This window comes from Xyrauchen texanus, chromosome 5, assembly GCF_025860055.1.
Source record: "Xyrauchen texanus isolate HMW12.3.18 chromosome 5, RBS_HiC_50CHRs, whole genome shotgun sequence".
Taxonomy (NCBI): Eukaryota; Metazoa; Chordata; class Actinopteri; order Cypriniformes; family Catostomidae; genus Xyrauchen; species Xyrauchen texanus.
Window position 1 is genome coordinate 9,502,506 of NC_068280.1, and position 20,367 is coordinate 9,522,872.

At 36.9% G+C, this 20,367-nt stretch overlaps 1 protein-coding gene across 1 annotated transcript in view; it reads left to right on the plus strand.

The window, feature by feature from the left end:
* The window catches only part of LOC127643981 (E3 ubiquitin-protein ligase DTX4-like), a 60,524-nt gene that overhangs the window by 6,143 nt on the left and 34,014 nt on the right, over positions 1–20,367 (plus strand). Inside the window, exon 3 of the mRNA XM_052126957.1 lies at positions 12,924–13,989. Within this exon, the coding sequence (XP_051982917.1) occupies positions 12,924–13,989 (1,066 nt within the window). The remainder of the gene's footprint in view (positions 1–12,923; positions 13,990–20,367) is intronic.

Sequence of the window (20,367 nt, forward strand, 5' to 3'; positions counted from 1 at the left end):
TCCTATTAGAAGCTAATTGTGTAAAGGCTTGGCATTTTCTGGAATTTTCCAAGTGCTTAAAGGCACAGTTTAAGTTAGTGTATGTAAACTTTGGACCCACTGGAATTATGATAGTCAATTAAAAGTGAAACAATCTGTCTGTAAATAATTGTTGGAAAAAATAGTTGTGTCATGCACAAAGTGGATGTCCTAAACATCTTGCCAAACTAGTTTGCAAATATGAAATCTGTGGAGTAGTTAAAAAAAAATAGTTTTAATGACTTCAACCTGAGTGTACATTTGAAGTCTGAAGTTTACATACACTTAGGTTGAAGTCATTAAAACAAATTTTTTAACCATTCCACAGATCTGTCATTTTCTGTACATTTGATCATTTTGCCATTTTACAATATTTCAGCTCTGTAGGCCCATACAATGCAAGTCAACAGGGTCCAAAACTTTGAAGATCCAAAAAACACAAAGGCAGCATATAATCCATAAATGGTTTAATATTAATATGGTCTTCTGAAGTGATCTAATCTGTTTTGGGTGAGAACAGACAAATAATCTTTTTTTCACTGTCCATGTTGCAATTGCAATCTACAGGAAAAATCATGATTTCAAGCTCAATTAAACTACTAGTTTGCAGATCGCTACATGGCGCTGGGAAATATAATCAATCTTGAAATCATGATTGACAAGGAGACTGATGATGTTAAGATGTATAGCATATGAGGACTTAAAGATTGATCTGTTTTTTCACCCACACCTATCATATCACTTCTAAAGACATGGATTAAACCACTGGAGTCGTATGGATTACTTTTGGAGTTTCAAAGTTTTGGCCCCTGTTGACTTGCATTATATGGATCTACAAAGCTGAAGTATACTTCTAAAAATCTTAATATGTGTCAGAAAGTCATAGACATCTGGGATGGCATGAGGGTGAGTAAATGATGAGAGCATTTTCAATATTGGGTGAACTATCCCTTTAATTGTTTACTCCCCAAAATTATTTTAGTAATGATAATTATATAAGGAAATACATATGGATACAATGGGATCAAGCTTAAATGTCCTTTGTCAACCATATTCAATCACCCTATTTTATAAAATCTGCAACATTTACAATCCACATTAAACATTAAAATACCACTAAATAGAGGTAAAACAAGAATGCCATGAGAAATGTCATGATGTTAGACTTTTGAAATCACACCAGTGAAAGGTCAGCTTTGGAAACCATAAAAAATACAAAAACAAAAATATAGCTGCAAGCAGCAATGCGATTCCTCCTCAAAATGGCAAATCATTTAAAATTAATCAGTAGAGGGTTGGGGTTAAACCCTCCCAATGGAGGAATCCGAAAAAGATGTCTTTCTGTCTGAATCCTAAATGAAAAATGTTCAGTGTACAGGTAAATCCATCATGCTGGACCTTATGGATCCTTAAAGCTTTTTTGTTCCCAATGAGAAATGAGGTATGTACATTAATTATCAGAAGAATTGAATAAATGGGGTGGAAATGGCATCACTTTGAAAATGGGACATTTGGGCGTGGGCTGTAGCGCCCCTTAAGGGTGAATGTGGGCCATTCTTGGTTTGTGGGTTCCTGTTGGCCTGTAGCATCAATGTACCAAATTAGACATTTTTTTTTTTACCAGAAAATGGGAATTTTGGCCTGTAGCGCCCCCTAAGGGCAAATGTGGGCCATTCTTTGCGCAGTACTTCAGAGTGATGTCATCTTGAAGCATGTTAGGTTTGAAAAATCATCAGTCAAAATGACATTTGATTTATTGAGACCCACATATTGATAAAATGTGGACATTTACTTAAACATGCCCCTTTCAGCCATTTTGTATCATATTCATTTTTGAGTAACAAGAGATCAATTCTACACATATGCACCAAATTTCAAGTCAATTGGAGCTACGGTTCAGGAGAAGATGAGTTTTTTTAGGTTTCCCCAAATTTTCACTGTGAAATTTCCCCATGAGAAATGAGGCATGTACACAAAGTTTCAGAAGAATTGGACAAATGCGGTGGAAATGACATCACTTTGAAAATATTTATTTTGGGCTTGGCCTGTAGCGCCACCTATGGGCGAATGTGGGCCATTCTTGGTGTGGGGGTACCCGTTGGCATGGAGTATCAATGTGCCAATTTAGAAATTTTTTGACCAGTGACTTTGAGATATTGAGGGTCAAGGAGAATAATAATAATAATAAATCAGTCAATAACAATATATTTCCTCCTACCGGAGGAATCTAATAAACTGAATCTACAAATACTGTGGAAAATAACGAAAAGGAAAAGGTTCTTACCAGCTCATCCAGTGTGTGCACGTGTTGAGTGTATGCCTCTTCACAGTTTCACTTCAAAAGTAGATAATAATGTGATTATTTCAAATGTAATGTAAACACTGATTTCTTGCCTTGTCAGATTGTTTAAATAAGCTGATTTTAGAGAGTGATCAGTGTTTTATGTGCATGTAAGCAGGCTCAATGTTTCAGTGTGGATGGAAGGCCAAAATTAATTCATTTATTCATTAGTCCATTATGTTTAAGGAGATTGAATAGATTCACAACAATGAGCACAATTACATGCACGTTCTTAAACCGATTATGCTTAATAAGCCGACAACTTGTGGTCATGTAAACACAATAAGTGTCTTCCCTTTATCGGTGTAAGGTGATAAATGGTTTAAGAATAAAACGGTCGACACAGGTAAATGTTTGTCCATTGCCCTAATTTTGCGCTGCATGTAAACACCTTTACCGACCAATCTCTGGCTTATTCAATGTGCGTAAGAGTTGTGAGCATGCCTCTTCACTGTTTGCCATCAAAAGCAGAGAATTACTTTGACACACACTCGGATAGTGACGTTCCATTACCCAAGCATTACCCAGGGAATCAGACATATTTCCAAGTGAAAGAACGAAACTATAAAGATTGATAGAGGAGGAAAGAACAGGGGAGTGGTTGTGATTGTGCAACAGGATTTGTGTAGTTTCGTCAACTCTGGGCCCCTGGGGTGCAGTGAGTTACTCTGTTTTCCAGTGAGGCTGGAGATTAGTATTTCATACACAGGCTGGATTGTTTTCCTCCTCATCTAATGACTCTTGCATAGTTAGGCAATGTTAAGATTTGTTTAACTGCTTTTAGGCTGACCATTTTGTGAATTGTTTCTGCTGGTGTTGATCCCTCACAGCTTTTTTACTGAAAGATGTCTTGGTTTTCTTCATTCTTATTTTCAAGTTTACATTCCACTTTATAGTTGTTTGTAGTGTATAATGGCCAAAATACCTTCCTACTATATTTATTAATTTGCAACAATCTTCTCTTGTAGGCCTTGTGTGCTCTTTTGCCAAGGGCATAGCCATAATATAAACTGTAATGGCATTGAATAATTATAAGAAGCCTCCAAATAAGTAATTTTATGCAGCATGTAGCGTAAGAGTGTAATGTCAAAAGTTTGGAATCACCATATTTTCATGTTTTTGAATCTTCACCAGGGATGCTTTAAATTGATCAACAAATAAAGACATTTATGATGTTACAAATGACTATTTCTATTTAAATAAATGCTGTGTTCTTTGTTCATCCATGAATCCTTTACTTGTAGCAATGACGCCTTAGGCATGCTAGCAGCCCTTTTTAGGGCTGTAACAACTAATCAATAAAATAGATTATTGTCGATAATGGAAATCATCTACAACGAATTTCATTATCGATTACTTGGATATGCTGCAAACACGGAGAAGACCCATCAGTGATGTCACTCTACAGGCCGGTGAAAAATGTGTTGCTTGATGAAACTCATTTGAAAAACAACAGAGACAAGCTGAAGCGGAAAAAAACTTTACCCAAGATGTCCAGCACACGAGAGCACTTTATAAACCCTTCAAAGATCATAATAAGCATACGGTTTAATGTGGAGCAGTTGCTGCATCAGGTGTGTTGACCGTGATTGTGCTTTTTGATGCACTTAAATAGTGGTTTCTCTCCAGCACATGATTTGCATGATAAAACAGAAAATAGCAGTAAAATGTATGCATGTTATGAATTCAAAAGCAGGCATGTATTTCCTTTGTTAAACTCAGTTAAACTTCACGGAGCAAGTGAGCGCACATGGGAGCGCAAACATTTTGATTGAACTCATGCAACAAAGAGTATGGTTTAAGGTGTTTTAGATTGTTTCTCATCATATGAGCACATGTAATACAGTGAGCACCAGGATGAGGCTTTTCAGCGTGAGAGTAAATCTGCACTGGGTTTACAGATGATTGTACTATTTTAAACTATATCATTTTGAATATAATGTATAATAATGCTAAGGGTCCTGATATTTGATAGTCCTCCTGATTATGCAAAATGTATTGATTTACTACTAACTTTGAGACTGTATATTATATTTGACTCTCCAGTGCTGGAACAGGGCAAAAACAAAGTGTGGATATATGTCTGACTATGCAAGACTGTAGTTTGAAGTAATTTATTTTCTTTGCATGATATATTGACTGCATTTATACAATAGCCTATGTCGGCGTTAACTAGTTAGCTAGCTTTATCAATAGCTGTTTGCTAATTTTGGTGGATGATGACAGTAGACAGTAGTGCAAGTGTTTATAAAATAGACTGTACATTATAAATATGTTGACACAATTCAGTATTGATGTGATTCCATCACAACTGTCATTTGGTATATCGATGCACTATTGTTTTTAATGTATATTTTTTTCTGTATATCCAAGTTACGTTACAATAATGAATGGAGCTTTTTGCATTATCTTGAACATTGTCTAGCATTCATTTAATGTGTTGTTGTAGTTTAGCTAAAAGTTCACAGATCAATCCTTATGGTGCTATATATCACATAATTTGTAGTTATGTAAGCTTACCTGTCCAATAAGAAGAACGCCAATTGAGGGTCTGTTTTGATCCCCATTTCAGTGTAAAAGGAGTAATGGCGCACACGTTTAAAATAAGCCTGTGAGCGTTAGCAGTCGTGTGTCAGTCATATTGCGCTGTACCGGATTAAGTATGTGCTCGGTACTGCAGAAACACTGGTATTGTTACATCTTTTTTTTTTTATTGTGATACTGACCAATAATAATGATAATAAATTCAAACTAACTTTTCATGATTTTTCAGGCTTTGTTAAAAGTTTTGTGAATTCAGAATCATGAATTCAGTAATTTAAGTGGAAGCAAATCCTTATACCCTTTTATCGTTTCTGTTTTTTTCTCTTAAATTTGCATAAAATACAGGAAATAAAATGTATTTTTTAAATCTGATTAATTGAAGATGAATCTGATCAAAATAATCGGTAGTTGCAGCCCTAGTCAGTTTAAGAAATGTAATTCCATGCTTTCTGTAGCAATTTCCAAAGATGTAGTTGGCTTGTAGGGCACTTTGGATTTTCCAACCAAGCTTTTCTAACAACAGCACCTCAAACAAACCATCTATAATACTCATTTCTAATCATTGACATTCAATTATTTGTTCTTTTCCCCATTCTATCCTTTTCTGCTTATTTGCTAGTGTCAGATGTGGCTTTTTCTTTGAAACTTTGTCTAAAAGATCAGCATCCTAGAGTCTTCTCTTCACTGTTGCAGATGTAACTAGTGTTTGGCATTTACTGGTCATTGAAGCTGGACCTTTTGAGTTGTCTATTACTTAAAATAGATACTGATGTACTTGTCTTGTTGTGCATCTGGGCTGTCCACCCCTCTATCTGTCCTGGTCAGACCCAGTTTTTTTTTTCTCTTTCAAGTCAGTATTGCATAGAATAGCATTCATCTCTTAAAAGCTCAATAGACTGATAACGTTTAGAAAAATTAGTTCCTTTTCAGACGTTTTCAAACCAAAATTAGGCTTGGAAGTGCACAGTGACTTGTTTGAAATGCAAGTGTACTCAATACTTAAAGCGAATGAAAAAAAGACACTGTATTGTAATGTTCAATTGTGATAGACTGGAGTAACGAATGTTTAAATGGGGCTTTGTCATCATGGGCAAAAAAAAACATATTTTAAAGTAAATAAAAATATAAAACTGCTATTTCAAACTGTAGTAATCATTTTCAACATAGATATTTTTCGGCAGTTCTGACTCGTTTAATGCATCCTTGGTAAACCGAAGCGTCAATTTATTACAAGAACAAAAATGTTTTAGTGATTACAAATTTTTGTATAGTTGTGTAATATAATACCAGCAATATCTTAATGCAATATTTTGCAATCATGACTTTAATTTTACTGTATTATTTAGAGATATGACAGAGTGAGGAAAAAGACAGTGAAAATGGTGTTCAATTTAGAGAGGGGAAGAAAATACAAATGGGGTGCCTCGATGGAGGCAAAGAGGCAGCAAGAATGGAACAGATGGGCAGTGCCTGTGTACCTGCTTTAGGGCTTTTTATTACTGAAAAGGTCCTGGGATTCTTAACCCAATGTCACAGTTTATGATCTAATGAGGAACAGCCTTTTAGCCCCGACATGCAGTATATACTAGCACAAGCTTGCAAACTTAAATGCAGGCAGTGTGATTGGCATCTGAAAATGGACATGGCCATCTGTTGCTGTGGCTGCAATGTATCAGATAGACTTGAAATTATAACCAAGACTTTAGAAGCAGAAAACGCCATTTCAATTCTCAGATCACAACCAACACTGACAGATTCTGATGGAATTATTTACTTGCCAAAGCTGTTGTGAACTAGAGGCACATCAAGAATGTTTTATTTATTTATCTGACATCAGACTCAAGAGTTTTAATTTTATTTATTAATTTTATAAAATATCTTGTTGGTCTAAGGCATATCTGTGGTTGTTAGTTACTGCACATTCAACTTAACTTTTATTGTGCTGTATACAAGTACGGAGTCAATTTAATATAATCATGAAATTAAAATTTAAGTATCATTACTATTACCAGCTACACTTAAATTCACTTGCCGCTGGTCACCCCATATTTGATAAGGGGGCCTTCTGATTACATGCAAGCCATTTATACAGAAAAAATACCACATATGGTAATCCTATATTGCATCTAAAAGGGACAATCTGTTTAACAACTATAAGTAATTCTTAATTTTCTCAGAAAATCTGAATAGGTCTGTAGTGATTATTAAATAACCATCTAATTGCGTTTACTTGATCTAACCGCAGATATTTTATCTAACCACAATTATTGTGCACTTTAAATTGTAATCACATTTTAATGCCAAAATAAGGGAATTTTAAGAGAATATACAGTATAAATGTAATGAACACTGCGTTTGTGTCATTCAGCTGAACTCCAAGTGTCACTCACTGAGCCACACCACGGACATCAACCAGAGCAGTTCCTATCCAGAAGAGCACTCTGATGCACGTGCCGTAAGCTAAAAGTATAGCCAGAATACAAACAATAAACATGATTTTAGTGTGATAAAATCACTTACTAATCTTTCTATGTTAAGTTATAGACAGTTTTACAACTTCATTGCCATGCCGATGTAATGTCAACAAACCCTTAAATGAATGTACAAATGACAATTTACAAAACTTAACAGCTCAAATAATTTTAGTGGTTATCTGCATTATGCCACAAATTCTGTCGATTTGAGCTTTACTTGTATTGAACCTAGAAAAAAGTACTTTATTTAAGGTGTATGAAACACAAATACACCTTAAGAAATATGACAATTAACCATGATTTCCCTAAAAAAGACAATTAATCATCATAGCCCTAACACAGACAATTATTTGTTTGACAATCATCAGGCAAATTTCGTAATCGTGACAGCCCTAACTTTGAACACTGCATCTCTGTGACGCTATAAAAATTCTTGTTTGTTTTGAGCGACCTTCTTAGACCTGCCTCAACAACATTACTCAACCAATTACGTGATTTGGGGGCGTGACTATCTGACTGTTTGAACAACTGCAGACGAGGGGCGTATTCAGAAAGCTGTTTTGAAAACATTGCTTATGTTAGTGTCACAGAAATTAAACGCAAAATAACGAGAAGGAAACAAGTCTTTGGAATTAGTTTGTGCTTGCGGGTTAAACACAGCAACATCCATTGCGTGTATTCCGATTCACACACAAATGACCCTTATGATCCGATTCCTTTTTAGTGAATCAAAACGGACCGCTCATCCAGTGTAGTCACAAATGACTCTTCTGAAGTGGTTCTTATAATAAATCTTTCAAAAAGACTCACAAACTGACTGACTAATTTTACTTATGTCAAGCTGTATATAAAGAGACATATTTGCAACAATATGTTTTTTGTAATAAATATTCATTTATAAAAAAGCATTAAAACATGGGTTAAAATAATCAGAGTATTGGTGTGCATGTAAATGTAGCCATTTACTATATAATTGAATGGAATTATTATTTACAAATCAGACAAAATCGGAGTATTGCATTTGACATTTTGAACAATAACAATAATTTCAGGCAGATATAAACAAAACTGGTTTATCCTCTTAACTACCTAAGTACCTGCTATTTAAAAAGTATTTACTTATAGCAAAATCATAGAATAGTGTGAGTCAACATTTCAACCGACAACAGCTTTGTTTCTTATCTCAGCCAAGATCAGAAAATATTTTCAAGACCATGTTGAGATTTTAGTTATTTTGATTGAGTCAACAAAACACTATAAAAACTTTAACAGCAGATAACCAGGGCCCGTGTTCACAAAAAAAATCTTAAGGCTAAAAGTAGCTCCTAAAGCAGAAATTTAGGAGCAACTCTTAAAAATTAGAGGTGTCACTTCTTATTTTAGGACTCATAAAATTATCATCTAAGAGTAATTCATGAAGCATTTTAATGCTAAATGTAGCTCCTAAACCCACAAAAGCGTAGAAGTCCACCTGAGAACTTCTAACTCCCCTAAGAGGAACTCAAAAGCGATCCAAGGCATGGTTTCTGTCATCAGTCCACATTAAAAACAATCTATTTGAATAATATTTTAACATTGACCGTTCAAAAAGGTATCGCCTGAATCACAACTGAGGCTATGTATTTTAATAATGTAATATTATAATGTTGACATTGACCATATTGCTTGAATCGTGTGTGTGTTTTCATTATTGTAAACTTAGTTAGAGATGTAGGTACCTCTCACACAAACTGAACAACCAAATTACACCAGAGATAAAGGTTTTGACAACTCTGGTCTCCCTGGCCATATCAAAGTGAAACTGTGTAGCGCGGATGAATTGGGAATTTCTGTCATTCATCAGCAGAATAATCTAGCCTATTAAACTGTATATGCCCTCTCCAGACCACACATCATCCAACAAGTCAGCGTAATTTTTCACGTGGATTCCCGCTCGCTGCAGGGAAATTAGGGGGCATTCACGGGGAATCACGTGCGCTAATAAAACATGACGTCATCCATAGCAACGAGGTCAACACCGCTTTACTCTTGTCTTAACATTTCCTTAGTAAAGCGTACTCTTGGCAGTTTTGTGAATAGGTTTTGAGCAAAAACTCCAATGTGACAAAAATACACGCAAGTCCTACCCAAAAGTTTAAATGTAATACCATCTATTACCTTCTATTTGCATTCGTTTATATCCAGCTGGTCACATTCATGCATTTGTTAAACAGCTGTTGCATATTTAAAGATAGGATGTGAGAAAGCAAATGAATATATTCATGCAGCCGAGAGAAACATATAAACAATTCAGAAATGCATCTGATTTCAATAATAATTTTTTTTTATCCTCATTGTAATACAATGGCTTCAGATTGATCACATTCTTGCACTAACAAAGGCTAGACATGGCGAAACAAATACAGTTTAACAAAAAGCAAGGGTTTTCTATTTGCTTTTATAGTTATTTTTAATTAGACACACATTAACAAAAAAATCGTGCTTTAGCACAAAATGCTGAATAAACAAAAACAAAGCGAAACAAAGACGTTCATCTAGCGCGTGTTTACATAGAAAAACAAATGAATGTCTGCAAAAGCGTTTGGTGTGAACAGCCCCTTTCAGTTGGTGGAGGTCTTTGGCTTCCAATGTGTTTCTCAGATTAAGCAATGACAATGACTGTTGCGTTCCATCTGTTTGAACAGACCCTGGCCTGGGCTTATAGTCTGAGCAGCTTCATCACCGAGTTCAGCTGAATACCACTGCTGTCTGTGAATATTGCTACACTACATACAACTGTACTGAATAAAAACAATGTGGTATTTCGCTGTTATTATTAGGGATGCACCAATACCACTTTTTCTCTTCCGATCTGATTCCGATATCTGAAATCTCAGTATCGGCCGATCCCAAGACTGATGGACCTACTAAAACCTTTTATTTATTTTATGCACATTAGTTGAAAATTAAATGCTGTTTTTTAACAGCCAGGATAGAAATGTTCTATGCAATAATATAATATGGTGCTGAATGTTTTATGTATTTATTGTGCCCTCTTGTGGACTAAGGAAACAAATTAAATAAAAAAAAATCATCTGACTTTAAAATTCAAATATTAGTTATATATATATATATATATATACACACTCACCTAAAGGATTATTAGGAACACCATACTAATACTGTGTTTGACCCCCTTTCGCCTTCAGAACTGCCTTAATTCTACGTGGCATTGATTCAACAAGGTGCTGAAAGCATTCTTTAGAAATGTTGGCCCATATTGATAGGATAGCATCTTGCAGTTGATGGAGATTTGAGGGATGCACATCCAGGGCATGAAGCTCCTGTTCCACCACATCCCAAAGATGCTCTATTGGGTTGAGATGTGGTGACTGTGGGGGCCATTTTAGTACAGTGAACTCATTGTCATGTTCAAGAAACCAATTTGAAATGATTCGAGCTTTGTGACATGGTGCATTATCCTGCTGGAAGTAGCCCTCAGAGGATGGGTACATGGTGGCCATAAAGGGATGGACATGGTCAGAAACAATGCTCAGGTAGGCCGTGGCATTTAAACGATGCCCAATTGGCACTAAGGGGCCTAAAGTGTGCCAAGAAAACATCCCCCACACCATTACACCACCACCACCAGCTTGTACAGTGGTAACAAGTCATGATGGATCCATGTTCTCATTCTGTTTACGCCAAATTCTGACTCTACCATCTGAATGTCTCAACAGAAATCGAGACTCATCAGACCAGGCAACATTTTTCCAGTTTTCAACTGTCCAATTTTGGTGAGCTCTTGCAAATTGTAGCCTCTTTTTCCTATTTGTAGTGGAGATGAGTGGTACCCGGTGGGGTCTTCTGCTGTTGTAGCCCATCCGCCTCAAGGTTGTGCGTGTTGTGGCTTCACAAATGCTTTGCTGCATACCTCGGTTGTAGCAGTGGTTATTTCAGGCAAAGTTGCTCTTCTATCAGCTTGAATCAGTCGGCCCATTCTCCTCTGACCTCTAGCATCAACAAGGCATTTTCGCCCACAGGACTGCCGCATACTGGATGTTTTTCCCTTTTCACACCATTCATTGTAAACCCTAGAAATGGTTGTGCGTGAAAATCCCAGTAACTGAGCAGATTGTGAAATACTCAGACCACGCTCAAAATTGCTTAAATCACCTTTCTTTCCCATTCTGACATTCAGTTTGGAGTTCAAGAGATTGTCTTGACCAGGACCACACCCCTAAATGCATTGAAGCAACTGCCATGTGATTGGTTGATTAGATAATTGCATTAATGACAAATTGAACAGGTGTTCCTAATAATCCTTTAGGTGAGTGTATATATATGATAGATAGATATTTCACAGATGGGTTAAACTGATATTATGTCTATTCTGTTCATAGTAGTAATTGATAACACAGTTTCAATGAGTTAATTACATTTCAAGTTTTACATGTAGTCTGTTGACATTATAGCATGCATCTTATATTTTAATGCACCTCTAAAATACCAGCCCCATCAGCACGGGTGGTGTCCTAATGTTCGCAAACTGTATACAGTTGCTCAACTGTTTCAACCTTTTTTCTAGCTCTGAGTGAAGAAAGACGTACAGTACTTCAGTGTGAATATCAGAGCCTTAAATCATAAACTATCTATCATTCAATAACCCTTCCATCCTTTATTCTCCGCAGTGGCTGTGACTCAGAAGAAAAAGGAAATAAATCATGGAGGATAGCCATCCATTCATCTGTTACTCAAAGAGAACAGGCCTGGTTGGACCTGGCATAATTTCATTTAGGAACAATAGTGCTTGGAGGAGATTATTGTGATTAAGGCATGGAGCTTGTAAAGTGAGTTCAGACACAATGAAGGGTGATCAAAACACACAGAGGTCCTGCCTTACTCCACCTTATTTTTGGAACACCCTTGAGACTTTCACATATTAAGTTTCATAATATGTCTGAAATGTTCAAATTTTATGAACGGCATGTAACAGCAATAAGCCACGAGAGGCATTTAAGTTCATCAGCAACTTACAATGGTTTTGGTTTTTGGCTCGTCCAAAAAGGAATTTATAGTCAGGACTATGCATCAAATTTATTAGATTTAAAAATCTTGTGTTTGAGTTTTGGAGTGTTTGTAGACTTGAATAAGAATATGTATATGTAAGAATATTGAATGCTTAGGATTATGTAATATTAATCCTGCTGTTCTCCCCTATAATACCAATTTACTGTAGTGTTGTGCTGATACTTGCATTATGAAAGTGGAACGTGAAATCAAGGCTGCTGTTGGTCAAATGAAAGTTTGCAGTAAAGTATCCAGTAACAATCAAATTGACAGTACAGTATATAACGTGTAGACTGTATGTTTTTTTGTAAGAATTTGTTAGCGATGACACTGCAACACTTTGTTCAGCCAATTTTTAGGGTTTGCACAAGGAAAGCAACAATTATTTGGACTATTAGTGCTCAGTTGGATCTGTTTTAGGCCTTATACCCTTGGTTGAAATTATTTACTCTTATCTCCATTCTACAATATAATAACCCTTGTGTTTATCTCCTCAGGTACAATAAGACCAGTGCGAAGGAGTTTCTATGACCCCATATCTGCACCGGGTCAGGGATGGATGTGGGAGTGGGAGAATGATGCAGGTTCCTGGACAGCCTATGACACAGAGGTGAGCATCGCCTTGCAAGCTGCACGAGACAGACAACAACCCTGGTTGGACCTGACACCCTTGGGATTTTGCTATCTTGTGGACTTCCAGACCATGACACAGATTAACATGCAAACACAGCGACAGCGGCGGATCCAGAGATGCTCAGTCATGGTTTATCCACTGGTCTCTGGGCCACTGCCAAAAAATTCACAGGCTTGGGGTAATGGCTCGGGGGCTGGAGGAATGTCTAGAGAATTTACATCAGGTGGTGGGTCGACTGGGGCTCTTCTTGGGGTAGGCGTTTCTGGCTCCACACTGAGAAGAAAAGGAAGTACGGTTTACCCAAGTGGGACACTTTCGGTGTCATCTCTTGCTCCTGATGGACAGCCATGTGCCTGCCAGCAATGCATGCTGGTGTTGAGTGTAAAAGCAAATGCCACAGCATCACAGACCCTAGGACGCAAATCTCACACAATGAAGCCAAACCGTCCTAAATCCAGTTTAAGGATGCTTTCAAGCTCATCTAAATCTTTGTCTGTTTTAAACTCATATTCTCATACACTACCACATGGTGTGTCTTTAAGATGCTCGCCCTCAGAAGAGGACAAAAATTCGGCTGCCTTTGCTCATTCATTGTCACTTCTTTCTTCGGGCATTGCCATGCTCTCAGTCTCCTCAAGCCACTCGGCGCCACCACCTGTTCACCCGACCCCAACTCTGCCATCACCCTATCAACAGCCTCCTTCCACCCCTAGCTCAATGTCTTCAGCAATATCGGTGCCAACTGCCATGCTCATTGACACTTCAAGTACCACATCATCCACAGTTCTGACATCTTCAACAACGGTGCCCTCTCAATGCTATTCTGCCTGCTCTGCCCCTTTACCATCTCGTGCCAGTCTGGCAGGACTTAGTCGGCCTGCTTTGCAGAGAATTGCCATGGCACAGTCATGGGCACTTGTTGCTTCTGGGTGAGAAGAGTTTTACCTTTTTCTCTCAGTATTTTACCTTCTAATTTAGATATTATCATCCAGTGTGATCTCATGAGTATTCGTATTTTTAAAGTATGGTTTTAGCACACAAACATTTGACTTAAATTTGCATAGACATTGAAACGTACAACATTAATGTACTGACAGCATTTAAAATAAATAATTTAATGTATAAGCAACTTTAAGGGTGGTTGTGGCTCAGTTGGTAGAGCGGGTTGGCCACTAATCGCTTGCAGGGTTGGTGGTTCGAATCCCGGCCTACACGACTCCACATGCCGAAGTGTCCTTGGGCAAGACACTGAACCCCAAGTTGCTCCCAATGGCAGGCGAGTGCCTTGCATGGCAGCTCTGCCGCCATTGGTGTATGAATGTGTGTGTGAATGGGTGAATGAGTCACAGTGTAAAGCGCTTTGAATACGTTAAGGTTCAAAAGGCGCTATATAAGTGCAGACCATTTTAAAGTTTACGTACAACCGTTTATGAATCCTAATTGTATCCATAAAATGTATTTATTTTTTATTTATTTTTGTATTATTGTATTTGGAATTAATGAGGGTGGCACGGTGGCTCAGTGAGTAACACTGTCACCTCACAGCAAGAAGGTCACAGGTTTGTCCCGGCTGTACCTGGGCCTTTCTGTGTGGTGTTTTCATGTTCCCCCTGTGATTGCGTGGGTTTCTTCCGGGTGCTCCGGTTTCCCCACAGTCTAAAAACATGCAAGTCGAGTGAATTGGGGATTCTAAATTGCCTGTAGGTGTGAGTGAGCGTGTGAATGTGTTTGTCTGTGTGTGTGTTAGCCCTGTGATGGACTGACCACATGTCCAGGGTGTTTCCCTGCCTTGGGCCCAAGACAGCTGGTATAGGCTCAGCACTACCCGCAAACCTGCATTGAAGAAGCGGCTATTAAGAATGGATGGATGGATATAATTAATGAGATTAAACATTCAGTGCCATCACATTTATTTAACGCAGTTGACACATTTAACTATTTTGACGTTATAATGTTTTTGTTTAAAATGTCTATAAAATAGTAAAAATTTAACTATACATTTATAATGTAAAGGATTAGGCCTGTTGCGATTTATTAAATAATAATTTGATCTGGTTATTTGATCACCGCGATTATAGTGCACTTCAAATTCCAATCACATTTCAATGCCAAAGATGGTAATTTTAAGTGAATTATATAAATGCCATCAACAGTGTTTTGTGTGTCATTCAGTTAAGCATTGAACATCACTGAGCTTCACCGCTGATGTCAGCCGTAGGAGCTCCAGTCCGGTAGACTGTGTGAAGCGCTTCTCAGGTGCTCTGATGCATACATACAAACCATCAAAAATATAAACTTTGATAGTGAACGCTAAGTGCTCAGGCTTCACTTTATACAATCGTGTAGTGGCGAATGTTCCTCGTCATAGTGGGTTCATACACACAGTGTTTATGATGCGCAGTGACACAGAGTCGCCGCATGCTGCTCCATTTCTGTGGAGTGATGAAATGATAAAACAAAATCTAAAAAGTTTTGCTTCATGAGAAATAAGGGTTCCTGGGTTTAATCAAAGAGCATTAAAATAATGTGTGAAAGGAAATTAGAACAGAATTATTTTACTATTGCATGGTAAAAATGACAATGATATATGAAGCACACATGCACCTTAAGAAATATGATACTTTATATGACATTTAATCGTCATAGGTCTAAAGCAGATAATTAATCATCATAATAGCAAGTATTTGTTTTTACAATTAATAGTCAGCCAATTTTCAGTATCGTGACAGCCCTATTATGGATTAATATTTTCTACTTTCTAAACTGTAAATACATTTACAGCTTTAGATGCTGTCAATACGCTCATATTTTAAGTTTCAGCTTCTATACATATGAGTTGATATAATCTTCACAAGATGGCAAATCTCATGTAGCGTGTTATTCCAGCATAATGTGAGAATGTTCCAAAGGCTGTCTTGTGTGGTTCAGTGGAAGCAGAGAAATCTTACCTTTTGTACAAATGAGTTAACATGGTCAATGTCTTAATTTGGTTACATTTGATTAGTTACCTAGAAATAGTGCATTTTACATCATATTGTTTTATTTTTGCATTTTTCTAAATTTTAACATTGTAAATTCCAGGTTTAATCTCAGATTTTGAAATCAACGTGAGAATGTCTACAAGCTCACTCATATTTGTATTCATATTTTTCTTCTGTGTGGGAGTGTTTCTCATGTTTCTCACTCTGCTAAATCATCCATGTCTGCTCCGTTTAATGACTATCTGGGGACAGAATGGTCTTATTCTCTCCCTCCTCACCTCTGTCCTCCCCTGCCCCTCCACCCTCTTTATGTCTAGAGCCAGGGCTGGTCTGCATTAGCGACACAATGCTGCCTCACTGAAGACAGAGTGTGTGAGTTTGTGTGTGTATGTCTGTGTTAAGAAGAAACAAAAGGTTTCGACAGTCACTGTCGTAATGATTTTTTCCCAGTCAGTCCTCAAGCGTTTGAGTATTTTTGGAGAGAGGGATTTGGGGGATGTTGCATGGGGTAGTTTGAGCAGCCACTATACAGGGAAAGTGGGTGACACTTGTGAAAAGACTACCAAATGAGAGGGGGTGGATAATTAAGTGGCTGTAAGATCATAAGTTTAATAATAGCAGTTGCAGAAATTAAGAGATACTGAAGGAGGAACACTTATAGGCCTATACATATTTTAAAAAGGAGTGCTGGTAAGATTCAGACCCCTTGGAGAAGCAAATAAACTGCTGTATCTGGGTACATTCACAGAGCTGTCAAAGTGGATTACACAGTGCTCAACTGTAAAGATTTCTTCTGGTGGACTTGTCGGGCCAGTTGTTCAGATTTTTACTTGCCCTGCCAACATTTTTACTGGCCCCACCACAAAAAAATTCTTTATTTTATTTTTAGTAGGGATGTGCCATGGCGGTCTACTTATTGACTAGTCATCTAACAACTGACTACACCCACCTTGCACTATTAGAAACACCTGTACACCTACTTATTTATGCGATTATCTAATCAGCCAATCGAGTGGCAGCAGTGTAATGCATAAAATCATGCAGATATGGGTCATGAGCTTCAGTTAATGTTCACATCAACCATCAGAATGTGGAAAAACGTGATCTCCGTTATTTTGACCATGGCGTGATTGTTGGTGCCAGATGGGATGGTTTGAGTATTTCTATAACTGCTGATCTCCTGGGATTTTCTCACACAACAGTCTCTAGGGTTTACACAGAATTGTGCCAAAAACAAAAAATATCCAGAGAGCGGCAGTTCTGCGGACAGAAATGCCTTGTTGATCAGAGAGGTCAAAGGAGAATGTCCAGACTGGTTTGAACTGACAGAAAGGCTACAGCAACTCACATAACCACTCTACTATTGTAGGATAGCATCTCAGAATGCACAACGTGCCGAACAGTGAGACGGATTGGCTACAACAGCAGAAGACAAGTTCAGGCACTTTATTAGGACCAAAGTGTTCCTAATAAAGTGCTAAGTGAGTGTAGTCAATTAATGGTGTTGACCAATAACATTCATATTTTTAGTGGGGGTGGTTTTTATGTGAGATGCAAATCTCAAGTTAATTGAGAGACTAAACTTCTTAGTGTTTTTACATGATGTTAGCTTGCTTTGCTTAACTAGAAGCACATAATTCTAACAACAAGGCAAATCCCTAATTTTTTGCAATATTTTTACTAGTGCTGTCAGATATACATTTTAATTGCGATTAATCGTATGCTTTTATGTAGTTAATCGCTATTAATTGCAGATTTTAAAGTGCTGAAATTTGACACAATATATACTTATATTCCTGTCAAATGTATTTCTTTCCATCTTAGGAAAGAAAAAAAACTAAATGTAAGCACGTTACAACGGTACTGCCCATAGAATGTCTATGGGACTGCCGTGTTATGATATTTTATGCTAAGCTTGTAGGCTCCCCTTGATAGAAGGGCGGGCGTGTGTGTGTGTGTGCGCGCGTTGTGAATTGTGGGTCAGTGTAATGACCGCCCTTCCAACAAATGTTTTATGCTGGTTTATGTTGTATTAAAGCATAATGTGTTAATCGCGATTTAAGAAAAATTCACGTGTTAAACTTTTAATTAGTTGCATGCGTTAACGTGTTAACTCGGACAGCTAAAATTTTTACATGTGCCGTAATATTTTTTTTCATTAAATAATAAATGTGTAAATGTACATGTGCAGGAAAATTATGGCATATTGTCAAACTTTACTGATTAATGTGGTTTATAATTTATATCCCATTCTTACTGATGCTCGCAATTTTGCAATTTCCAGTTATTTTTTTTACGATGACAATTGTTAACTTATTGTTAATATTTTTTTTTTTTGGTACAAATATTTTCTAGGTTCTGAAGCAGTTCTAATACTAAAGCAGCTGTTGTCTAAAGCAAGGTGTTGTCACATGCATGTGTGCTTTCAAATGCACTAGAGTGTGTTAAATTGTGGGAGTAAGGACTGGAGGTCTTTCTAACAGGACATTCTGTCTTAGACTTAAAGCCATCTGGAGCAGAGAGCAGCAGCAGTTGTTGAGCATGTGCGTGAGAGAAAAGAAAAAGACAAGTCTGTTGTATTGGCAAGATCAAGGGTCATTGAAGGTTAAAAGCGTCCCCACTGGCCCTACCCTACCCTCCACTTTCCCATTGACATTTCAATCGAAAAACAGAACAAAAGAAGCACAGAGGTAGAAACTAACACTGCGGTATTTATGGTTGGCCAAAATGCATTGGTAAACTGTCACGTCATCATTTTAAACAATCACTCAAAATGTTGTTCTTGTACCACATAACCACTTCAGCTTAATTTGTTCAGTTTTTTACTTTCATGTGAAACACATCATTTGTTGAAGCATGCCGTTTTATAGAACATTTCAAAGAAACAAACGTTGCAATATACACAAGTGGTTCCCGACTGGCTTTACTTTCGGATTACATTGGACATCAAGTGGCGACTTAACACAGAACCGAAATTGTTTTTCATGTAAAAGTAACAAAAATGTCAAATATAAAGTGTGTTAATATAGTAATTGTTATCAATATTAATATTACCATGAATATCCTTTGGAAAACCTTAATAGGCTTTATAGTTATGTCTTTTGAATGTCAATTGTTTCATATTTCACTGAATTGGAAGTTCTTGGCCAGTATCCAAAAATTTTGGGCACAGAACTCTTACCAGCCACTTTGGCGGGTGACCTTTTCATGGTTTTTCCTGCATTGAAAATTCTATGAGTGTTGGGCGACTTGCTGGGGAAGCAAATTTAATGGTATTCATGCCCCTCATAACTCACATTAAGAAAATGTTTTATTGTTCACTCTACTGGATAATGCAGCAAAAATCATTGAATGCTCTGAAATGGTTTCTTATTGGTCAAGAGCGAGGATAATTGCATCTTATAGGAGCAGTTAACCCAATAATAAAAATTCTGTCATTACTTATGCAACCTTATGTCACATCAAAAGAAAAAAGAAAGAAGGAAAAAAAAAAAAAAAAAATATATATATATATATATATAATTAATTAATTAATTAAATGCCATATAATTAAAGTGACTAAATGACCAAAAAAAAAAAAAAAACAGTAAAAGTAGTCGATATGATCTGTGCACTATTTTAAGAAGTCTTTTAAAGCCATATCACTTTGTGTGATAAACAGATCGAATAAATTAAACATTTTATCAACTCATCATCGACAGCATCCGAATCAAGTATTGTGATGACATCAATAACATCAAACTGCAAATTGCGTTTTATCTAAAATGGATGATTGTTCATTGGGAAGTAAGGTGAAATCCAGTTCCTTGGCCTGCTTTGTATATTAAGGTAACCTGTTGCTCATAGCTCACCCACAGTTTTAGAACTGATTAAAACATTTTATTTATCCCCATCTAAAAATAAAAGGGTTTTTAACTAGTCAAGTTTAGGAATAAAATCAGTGAACACGTACAGACAGATTTTACTTTGTTCAAAAACATTAAATACAGATGCAACTGTTTCATGAAAAAAGGCTAGCATTTGTCAAGTTACAGGGAAGTAAAACGGCTGTATATTTTCTGTTGTTTTCAGACATTCTTGCCAGCAAATTTTGCTGTGAGTTGAGAGAAGGGAAACTGATTTCAGGAATTTGTTTATCATGAAGTAGTTATATGAAACCTAAGTATCATATAACTGTTTGGAAGAACAACAGTGGCTTATGTCAGGGATGGGAAAATTTGATGGTGATGATGGCCAACATTTTTTCACCTTTCTACCAAAGGGGCCGATTAAACATCTGCACTCTCACATTGTCTAAACAACATTTTTGAATTATTTTGGGTAATC